The sequence below is a fragment of the Clarias gariepinus genome, chromosome 3, assembly GCF_024256425.1.
Source record: "Clarias gariepinus isolate MV-2021 ecotype Netherlands chromosome 3, CGAR_prim_01v2, whole genome shotgun sequence".
Classification (NCBI taxonomy): domain Eukaryota; kingdom Metazoa; phylum Chordata; class Actinopteri; order Siluriformes; family Clariidae; genus Clarias; species Clarias gariepinus.
Window position 1 is genome coordinate 36147501 of NC_071102.1, and position 11192 is coordinate 36158692.

Genomic DNA, 11192 nt, shown 5'->3' on the forward strand with positions numbered 1-11192 from the left:
GTGCGGCTGCGAGTTCTGCTGGCTCTGCATGAAGGAGATCTCCGACCTGCACTACTTAAGGTAAACGCACACTCTCACCTGTTTTAAACACGTTACCACATCTGTAGTAACTATAGACTTTAAGAAGTGATTGTGAGCGTGGCTAAGCCTTTTATAAAGTAAGCATTGGTTAGTGTAAGGTGTTGAGGTGATGACACTCATCTGCCCTCCCTTCCTCTTCCCTCCCCTCCCCAGTCCTTCAGGCTGCACCTTCTGGGGTAAGAAGCCATGGAGCCGGAAGAAGAAGATCTTGTGGCAGTTGGGGACGCTGGTCGGAGCGCCCATCGGCATCGCGCTGATCGCCGGCATAGCCATCCCGGCTATGATCATCGGGATTCCTGTCTACGTGGGCAGAAAGGTATGGCTCCGATGTCGATTTTTTTCTTTTGACGATAAATGTTTTTTCCTGATTAAAGGGCGAACAATGCAACGTTAGCAAAGGCTAATTTCTCGCGTGTTTGTCCTGGGACTCATTTGTGGGCGGGGCTAAAACGACAGACTTGTCGGAGGATTCCTTCAAAACTGTGACTTCCTTATGTCACTTTATTGTAACACCCAATTAAGAGCACATTTTAATGAAACTTTTTAGATGTAACTTTCAAGTTATAGGTACCGCTAAATGCCTCCAATCTCCTTTTAAAAAATTTTTATTGCGCACTTACAACTTAGAACATATGCTCAATGGTCACGTTAAGTTTTGAGATTGTGGACTCATTTGACGCTGTTTCTTTATAATCCTACATGTGGCGCTCTAAACTGTTCCCACTATAGCATCCTGTGTGATAGGAGTGAATTATTTACTGAGTTTGTTCAGAAAAAAATAATCATGGCGGATGACGGAGATGCATGCTTATCAGTAACCATGTAGTTTTTTGTTTAATTTAAATAAGTTAAATATTAAACTTTTGTATTTGAACTTTTTTTTGAAAGGTCTTAAAATTGTAACAGTGTCTATTTTGAATTGTGATATTTATAGGATTGTGATACTAATTAAATCAGCACAAGGTATTGTGGTATCGTTTTGGGAGGTGACTGGTGATTCCCACCTCTAATAATGTGTTACAAATCAGAGCTAGTAAACGCTAGCTTCATCCTGTGAAAGCCTGATCACACCCAGGTCCAGTGTAGAAATAGGAATCAGTTACAAGTTACAAGATTCAAGTGAGCGACACAAGACCAGCATCAGCTTCACGTCTGCTCCCTCAGACTGCATTGTTGGTTTCCTCAAATCGGTCATGTGCTCTGGTCTACAATGACCTGCTTTCACTTTTCGCGTACTCAGTTAATCTGATTAACATCCTGTTTAACTGCTATACGTGAGGAACGCTGTTACTGTAAAGCAGATAAGATTTCTCACCCTCGAAACAAACTTATTTTTTAATCTCTGAGAAACAAACGTGTCGTATCTGACACGCAAGTTTCATACACCTATCAGTGTTCTCCAGATGTGTGAAAAATACTTGCGGTGGTAGCCAGACACCCAACGAACAACATATACATATGACCTTTAATGCAATATTATGATTTATTTAATATGTTAATTAATTTCAAACTTCAGAGCTAATCTAATTTACTAACCCTACCCTCCGTCTTAACATTATTTAAGGAATAAGGCAAAGTAAAAAAAGAGAGAGAACTAAACACTTCTTAGTACAAAGATGGCGCTGTGTCAGAGCACGTAACCCTCAAACACCAGGGCAATTTTAACCGTTTGGTGCATTATTAGATTTTAATTATTATGATAATATTGACATATAGACAATATGATAAACAGAATTTTAACAGAACTATACAAACATGACCGAGCAAATATATGTAAACATGGGGTAACATAGGCAACGGAGTAGCACAGGTTAATATGAACATGTTTTTTATGGCTGTTTTAGGTTGTTTCTATCACCCCCAAAAAAATTATGTACATATTTTGTTGAGTTCTATATTTGTGCATCATCATTCCCATACCTTGGTTCTACGTGACATATCAGAAAACCCAAATGCAAAGTTTGATGTCTGAAGCCTCCTCTGTAGAACACAGACAGACCTTCTGTATAAACTGATTTGTCTTAAATCAGTCATATACCAATTCTGTTACAAGTGTTGAGCGCTAAAATGCTCTATAAACATTCATAATACAACATGATTCTACATCTTTATTATGATCAAATATTATTTTCCTATCATAATGAGCCCTAGTCGCATAATGGCCTCCGTAAATATTAATGAAATATGGGCATATTAAATAAATTGTTTACTTTTGTTTTGAAAATAACTAAATATGGATGATTTTTAAGCTATTTATTTAGTTTAAACAATTTTTTATTTTATTTTATGACATTCATGAATTTTTTTTTTCCCAGCAATTTTGGAATAGCTGATGTTTAAGAAAAAACACAAGACAACATGAACATGTAGTGTTGGGTTATCAGAATCATAGGACATATCAATAAAGCAGAGGCACATTTGTTTCATCATGATTTATGAACACCCTTTTACACACACGCACACACATACAACCCCCACCCTGCCCTTTCTCAACTCCAAGCCAACCTTCAATGACTAAGAAAGGGTTTCTGAAACAGATGAAGAGTAAATGTACAAGGTTAGACACCAGACATATTTAAAGAAGTGGAAAAAAGAAGAGGGAGCGAAAAAGAAAGCAGTATTTGTTTGCAAAGAAAGGAGGGGGGCAAGATAATCAAAAGAAAAGGGGGAAAAATCATACATGGGTGAAAACAAAACCAAAAATATTATATAACTTTTAATGGTTTCGATGGCTGCGTGGTGCGTGACTAAGGCTCATTACAATAGTTGTATAATATTTAATCAGAATAAAGATTAGATTTAAATTTTTTTTATATATTTTAATACAATTTTTATATACATAGATTACAGGTCCATGCTGCTTAAGTTTATAAAGGGTTAATCCTTTTTTTTTTTTTTTTTTTTTTTTTTTTAAAGAAGAGCTCGTTCACCATGTAAAAGCATTAGTACACTGCTCTTTTTTTTTATATATTATATATATATTTTTTCAACAGCTGGCATCCGCTGCATTTTCTTCCTCTCGTTACAACGATCTCATTTTAGCAGAATAAACAGGTACAGGGGCGCTAGTGCGAGAGATAATCCAGCACGATAGTATTGTTTTCCTGGACAGATGTTTAAAAAGGGCAGATGAATATACTTGGGCGGCCCACCAGTGTATATTAGTTATATTTTGGGAAACACTGCCCATGAACACACACACACAATTAATTATTAAATCTCTTGTTTGTTTGTTTGTTTGTTTTTAAAGAAGCACCTGGATAATTATCCTGGAATGAAAATTGAACCAGAAGCGACGGATAAACCACCAACACCCTGGACGTGTTCTCACGAGAAAAACATTCTATTCTGATTCATACAGACATGTTGATTACTTCTCCATAACAGCACTTCAGTTAATGTTAACGCTTTCGTTCTGAAGTGTTATCGTTTCCGTTGTATTGGCTCTTTTGCAGGGACATTCGCAGGAAGTAGTTTAACCATGTTATTAACCATGTACGGAGCAGTCTCCAGTGCAAAGGGGGAACGCTATAACTTCTTCGTGACGTTTATAATAAAGCAAAACTTTTAATTGTGTCATTGCTGTGGTGTATGTGGGGGAGTAAAACACTCTCTGGGGTATGCTGTTAGAGAAAAATAATCAGTACGATGTGTGGTAGCTGTGACCCTGATTCATCACTCTGAGCAGTTTCCAGTAACAGAGCACCCCCTCTGAAGTGTCGCGTTCCTCTAGACACTCTCACTGCAGAGACACACGGAGTGAGCTCGCTCCTCCACATTTTGCCTCCATAACTGGGAAACCACTCCATGGGTCCATTCTTCGTAAGTCGCTGGATTTGATGGTTGTGGATTTGTCCTGATCTTGGATTGTTTCGTTCTTCGATGCGCTTCTCACATTTGCTGTGATAGCAACATATCCGTAAGCTTAAACCTGCTAGGGAGCTGGTTTATTTCATGTAAACAGGATTTAGGCTGCGCTCCTGGCGGGTTATGATTGGTTGAAATGGCGAGGTCACATCTGATTGGTTAAAGAGCACGACTGGGGCCAGGGGTAGCTCAGTGGTTAAGGCATTGGACTACGGTTCGGAAGATCCCACGTTCAAACCCCACAACCACCAAGTTGCCACTGTTGGGCCATTGAGCAAGGTCCTTAACCCTCAACTGCTCAGATGTGTAATAAGATAAAAATGTAAATGACTGGGCCTCTGAGAGGCGCAGTGGTAAAGCGCTCGCCCCATCATCCGGAGATCGCTGGTTCGAACCCCGGGTGATGCTGTTTTCCTCTCACAGCCGGAGGCACAGAGAGAGCTGATTGGCCGAGCTCTCTCAGGGGGGGAGGAATGAGGGATGCCTGGGCTCCCATATTAATCACGGCTCTATTTTTTTTCTAATTTTATTATAAAATAAACAATATAAAGTATACATGTATTTAAAAAAATATTAATATTTCTATTTTTTCATGTACAACATATTTATTTTCATATTGCTTATTTTATTTTATTGTCTCATGTAATTTGTAAACTATTAACCTATGAATTTCTGTTCTAATATAGAATAGTAGAACTTATAGCGGTTATGTAGGGGGGCAATCCTTGGCAGGGGGCGTTTCAGCATAACATGTGTTACAAAAAAAATTGAGCTCGCTCTTTTTCCATTTCGTCAACCAATCGAAGGGCTTGTGATCAGGGTTTCTAGTGTCGATGCATATCGCCTTTTAAACCAACGCACGAACGCACAATAATCCTAGACAACTCAATCCAGCTCTACTAATCATCAACAACAGGTGTGCTCGAAGAACCGACTTAGCCAGATCGTAATTAGCACGATGATCTCATTAGCACAATTGACCCCAGAGGTGTATTTATATTTGTATTTATTTTTATTATCTTCATGATCATGAAGATACCAGCTACCTGAATTCCTCAGAGGTCAAATCGTGTTCCTGGTCACATTCTTCTCCTCCTTCTGCTTGGCTTCTTTTTCATTTCAGTTCCTCGTCATACACAGCATTCCTTTTTTTTCTTCTTTTTTTTTGGTATTAGTGTTAATTTGCATCTGATCTACGTTTATTTCAGAATTGTCACTGAGGTCATGAAAAGCTTAACAAAATTGAATGTCATTTTAAAATTATTATTCTTATAATTTTTTTAAGTTAAAGGAAATGTGTTGAAGTGGTCAGTCTGCTTTAGTGTGGGATTAGCAAACGATAAAAGCTTTTAATTATCACTGATGCTAAAGACATCAGGAAAACAATTAAATTACCTTTACTTTGTAATTTCATTAACACTGTTGTAATTACAGTGGGGTAAAAATATTTCACTATTTAAGTGATTTCCTGAGTCAACAGGCCAGATTGTAAGAAGTAAAAAAAACCTTTTTGCTCGGGTTATCATTTTAAGTATTAGAAAGTAAAAAAAAAAATTCAGGAAGGGGCGAATACCTTTTCACAGCAATGTTTGTGATCATGTATTCAAGCGATTTTGTGGAAATTCAGACGAATGATTTTTAAAAATTTAAAGATTATGGGGATGACGTGTATATAAAATTTATAAAGATCAAAGGTTGATGTGGAACTATTACCTGTGTTTAAATCCACTTTGATATTTACGTCATGGTGTTTAATCAAACGTAACGGCGCCCTTGTTCAATGTTCGTCCGCAGATTCACAGCCGATACGAAGGAAAAGAAATCTCCAAGCACAAGAGGAACCTGGTGATTGCGGGCGGCGTGACGCTGTCTGTCATCGTGTCGCCGGTGATGGCTGCTGTAACCGTTGGTGAGTGAGAGAATTTTTTTTTTTTAATGTCGTTTACCTTTAAAATAAATGTAAAGTTTAGTGTAAAGTAAAAAATTTTTTTATGTAAAGTTAAATGCCGTGATCGGTGACGAGAGTACCTCGTGGAGTATTCCACTTAAAACCTAGGACATCGTTTGCATGAATGCAGCTGATGTCAGGTCTTAAACAGATCAATTTTAGGTTTTATAACGTGTGTGTGTGTGTGTACACCTAGGTATCGGAGTGCCCATCATGCTGGCTTACGTGTACGGCGTGGTCCCCATCTCTCTGTGCCGTAGTGGAGGCTGCGGCGTGTCTGCGGGAAACGGAAAAGGAGTGCGAATCGAGTTCGACGACGAGAACGACATGAATGTGGGCGGAGGCGCCGCAGCGACAGGTGAGTGTCCTCCCTAATCTCCATATAACCTAGCAGCTAAATAATGTCCCCCACTCACTTACTTATAGCAGAAGCGGTCCAACATCACGCAGCTAAAACACAGTAAAAAATTTATCACAAGATTTATTATTAAATAAACACTGATCCTAGCTTTGGTCGAGGCAGCCCGGGTGCACACATCCAGGTTAATCAGAGGAGCAGACTGTCTCTTAAAAATGCAGAAATTTGCCTCTGCCCTCGCTGCTGGCTAATAAATACCCACGATCACCTCGCCAAATACACACTGACTGATTTGTGTGTTTATATAAGAAAGTTTTGTTGTGTTTATATAAGAGTTTCAATTTGTTTTTTCATCGACGCTGCCTTTTTTCACGTGCTGCACGTTATAGCGAGTAAGTGTAGCAGGACAGCTGCATTTAGATAGGCATTTCTGCCTGTTTTTTAGATTTGTAGAACATTATTTTCTACTATAAATAGTAAATAAATAAAGTAAGTAATAAATAGAACACATTAAATGGAAGATTCTAATAACCCAAACGTACCTGTTAACAGCGATTAGCCCCAAAAAAACCTCTTATCAGAAGACCTGTAGTATACACTCTTTCTTCTCAGTATAATAACTGAGTACATAGGCTCTGTACTCATCTGTCTGTATTAAGTAGATTTAATGCTGTCCTTAGTTTCTCACTTAAATTTGATTATTTTTCCTTTTATTTCTGTCATATGTTTGTGTATTTCTGGTTTTCCATTTTATTTATTTGTTTATTTCTCTCTCTCTCTCTCTCTCTCTCTCTCTCTCTGTAAGTGGTGTCCTCGAGCATGCCAATGTCCTTGCTCAGGGCACAGAGCGTCCCGGAACACACTTATTTTGTTCCTTGTACTCAAGGACATTTGTGTGTGTGTGTGTGAGTCCTGTGTTAAACCTGTGTGTTCAGTCTGATTTTTGGCCACAGAACGTGATCTCGTAGTAGATTGAGTACGTGGCTCTGTTGTGTTATAACTTGCTATGTTAGGGTTTAATCTGCGATGTGTGTGTGCACATGCAGACAGTACGTCGGTGGCGGAGACAAGGCAGAACGCGAGTATCGGGGGGAGCGTGGGCGGTCTGACGGGCAGCCTGAGTGCTAGCGGGAGTCACATGGAGCGGATCGGAGCCATGAGGGACAACGTAAGCGAAAACGCCAGCACCATGGCGCTTACAGGAAGTCTTTCAGGCAGCACCGTGGGCCACTGCTTCAACAGGTTTCTTGCTCTCACTACACACACACGCGCGCACACACACACTTAAATAACTACACGCCTTGAACATTTTCTGACTCCTCCCTATGATGGTGTAACAGTGTGTAAGTTCGTACAGTTTAGAAAGCTCTTAGTGGAGTTGTTTTTTTCACACAGTATAAATAAACACCCGGCAGGATGAGTTGTGACATCAGAGCTGGTGTGAATTCACGCTCCGTCACCACGTGTTCTGTAGTCTCAGCTCGTTAGTCCTTCAGTCTGAATCATAGTTCAGTTCAGTCCAATTTCAAATCGCATATAATTAAAAAAAAAAAACAAAAAAAGGATAAATAATCAGTTAAAGCTTTTTGCTTTCGCTTGGTTCCTCTCAAACAAAAATAAACAAAACAGTCTGGACCACAAAAAACACAGCCGATCCACTTCCTGCAGGGAGTCCATTCACGATCCGCTTGCTTTCTCCCAGACACAGACGCTCTCTGAGCCCAGTATGACTCTCACCTGTTTAAAAATTGTAGCAAGAAGAAGAAACAACACCTGAGTTGATTTTAGGCTGACTGTGTGTGTTTTAAAGAGCAGTTAGGCTCCAGCAGCCCCCTAGTGGTCATTATAAGCAATTATCAGTACAGCTCAGAAGGTTCATGTGCAGATCACATGACAAGAAATTCCACTCAGCTGAGCTCATGACACTTTTCAGATATGTCCTGAGGGTCCACCCCTGAACACTGCTCTTCTGGCCCTCATTAATTATTTATTGATTTTAACTTAATGATGTGTGTGTTTAGGTTGGAGGTTCAGGCTGATGTACAGAAGGAGCGCTGCAGTCTGAGTGGAGAGTCGGGTACAGTCAGTTTGGGGACAATCAGTGACAACGCAAGTACCAAAGCCATGGCTGGATCCATCCTTAATGCCTACATGCCTCTGGACAGGTGAGGGGCGCTGCAGGGGCACACACACACACACACACACACACACACACACACACACACACACACACCAAATCCCCCAAACTAGGGTACAATACCGAAGTAATCATTTACATCAATTCCCTACTGATCCTGTGTCTTTCTGTTCATCACACAAATGATTTACTTCAGTACTGATAAAGTTCGGTTCAGCCCAGATATGATTGGTTTGATTCGATTCAGCTCAAGAATGATTTGTTTAGTAATGATCAAATTTGGTTAAGCACAAAAATGATTAGTTTCTGTGTTTATTTGATTCAGTTCGATTTTGATTCGCTTCAGCACAGGAATGATTCAGGTTTGTCTTGATTTGATTCAGTTCAGCACAGGAATGATTCGACAAATTTTTTATTTGATTCGATTTGGTGTTGATTCGAATCAGTTTAGCACAGGAATGATTCAGGTAAGTGTGTGCGTGTGTGCACCAGTCTTAATTAATTAAGTTTGTTCTCTTTATGCTTTAAAAGAAATTGAAGCTTACAGTCACTGTATGTGTATGTGTCAATTTAATTAATAAATTAATTAATTTTTATTATAAAAAAAAAATTATTGTAAGGAAGTGTGTTTCATCAGCACTGTGACTGTGTGTGTGTGGCAGAGAGGGCAGCAGCATGGAGGTGCAGGTGGATGTGGAGTCTAAACTCGGGAAGCTGCGACACCACAGCGGCAGCAGCAGCATGGAGGAGGGCAGCACCGGGGGCAGAGCCGTCTGCTCCTCCACCTGCCCCCACGATGGCAAATACGGCTCGGGGAAAAAGAGCAAGGGCAAGATGCGCAAGAAGACGGGCAGCACCAAGATCAACGAGACGCGGGAGGATATGGATGCGCAGCTGCTGGAGCAGCGCAGCACCAACTCGAGCGAGTTCGACTCTCCATCCCTGAGCGGCAGCCTGCCCTCTGTCGCCGACTCGCACTGCAGCCACTTCTCAGAGTTCAGCTGCTCCGACCTCGACGCCTCCCGTCCCCCCAACGCCATCAGCCCTCTCCCTGAGGTGGAGAATGACCGCTTGGAGAACAGCCCCGCCCCCCGTGCACTCTGCTCCGCCCCCCTCAGCCCGGGGAGCTCCCCTAAAGAACGCAATAACAACGCTGCTCAGGCCGGCACCCCGGCGCGCAACGTCTGTATTCAAACTGAGATTTAGCGCTCAAGCTAACACAATGCTAGCTTTCTACCCTAACCTGCCTCGAGGTTGCACATGCACGCACACACACACTTACCAGTTTTATAATATGATTAAGAATAAAACTCCGCAGGTCTTCACTTTGTCATTGTCAGGTGTGATGATGACGAAAGGATGTGACTGTACAGACTCGAGAGGTTAAGCAGGTGTGACAGCAGGTGATTGACAGGTGTGGATTATGTGAGGTGATGTAGCTGTCGATCACATTAACGCCTCTACTCCAGCCGTGATGCAGGGCTCATCCGAGCGTGTGCCGATACTTAGTCGCCGTGTCATGACCACGCCCACTGACCTGAAACTCAAATACGGCCTTTTGTTGATTTAAATTTCCTACGCACAGGAACCTCCCATTATAAGGGGTCACTGTAGTTTAAAAACTCTCAAATTTACGCGGTTCTCTGGTAACCCTTTTGTTCCCGCAGAGCAAATGACGATCCGGTTCGAGTGCCGTCTCTAAAAGTATTGTTCGATTGTAGTCGTGGTTACGTAGTAACAGAAAGCGTTTGTTTTGATCTCCAGACCAGATCTCTACGTCCCTGTGTTTTTTTTTTTTTTTTTTTTTTTTACTTTTTTGTTATTAATACCCTCCTTGTGTTAAACCTCGCTGAGCAATCCAGCGTCGTTTCGGTCAGTAAAACACCGAAGTCTGTTGTTCTGGTGAAGGAGTTCCTCGAGGGTTTCGTCTGGGACATCTGCTGACCAGGAAACAAACCAAAGAACTTTTTTTTTTTTTTTTTTTTTTTTTTCCCCTCCCCTTTATTCCACTTGGAGAGTTTTTAGAGTCTGATATCTGTATTATGCGTGTTGAATATATCGTGACGCATCACTGATTATCGGCACACACACACACCTACACATATGCACATAGGCCCGGTTCTATCTGTGGTTGGAGGCTTTTTGTTTTTTATTTGTAACTTTGTTTGAGCAAGGTGAGATGTTCTGCAGAAGTTTGAGATGTTCTGGAAATGTTTCCTTAGAGGGACCAGAAGGAAGTTAAGCAGATTGCTTTTTTTTTTTTTTCTGTCTCAGTAATTGTTATTGTAAATGATTATATATATTTTTTTCTTTTCCTTGTTGAAGGTATGGTTGTTTTTGATTTGCTTACTCTTTTATTTTCCATTTTGGGAAAGGTCGTTATGTGTCCAAGCGCTGTGTTTGGGTCAAAACTTACAATACAAACCCATCTGGGATATCACTCGCTCTCTATCATACATATACACACACCGACATATGTTCAGGTCAGACACAGTTACTACGTGACTCTGGGTTCGTGCCCATATGGACTCATGGTGCCTTTTGGATTTCTTGTTCCTCTGTTCTGTGTCTTTCAGAATAACAAATAAAAAGAGAATCAACGCCAACCCGAGTGCATGAATTGGTTTCCAGTGTCGTGTTTGTTTTGATGTCGTTTCATGTTTGTAATTCTTTTACCAAATCTAACCCTCCTAAACTGAAACATGAGAAATTCTCATTAGTCCACTGTGGGACTATAGTGTCCCGCTATATTGTCCACTGTATAAACCTTGTCGCCCTCATTTACTCAGAATAAATCCAAG

At 40.7% G+C, this 11192-nt stretch overlaps 1 protein-coding gene across 2 annotated transcripts in view; it reads left to right on the plus strand.

Annotated features, from left to right (window-relative positions):
* Positions 1–11011, plus strand: part of rnf19a (ring finger protein 19A, RBR E3 ubiquitin protein ligase) — a 19957-nt gene extending 8946 nt beyond the window's left edge. For both annotated transcript variants that reach the window (XM_053491807.1, XM_053491806.1), the window contains exons 4-10: positions 1–60; positions 235–397; positions 5743–5857; positions 6093–6254; positions 7301–7496; positions 8276–8419; positions 9054–11011. The exon at positions 1–60 is cut by the window's left edge. In XM_053491807.1, the coding sequence (XP_053347782.1) occupies positions 1–60; positions 235–397; positions 5743–5857; positions 6093–6254; positions 7301–7496; positions 8276–8419; positions 9054–9597 (1384 nt within the window). In that variant the 3' untranslated portion in view covers positions 9598–11011. The remainder of the gene's footprint in view (positions 61–234; positions 398–5742; positions 5858–6092; positions 6255–7300; positions 7497–8275; positions 8420–9053) is intronic.
* Positions 11012–11192: the final 181 nt, after the last annotated feature.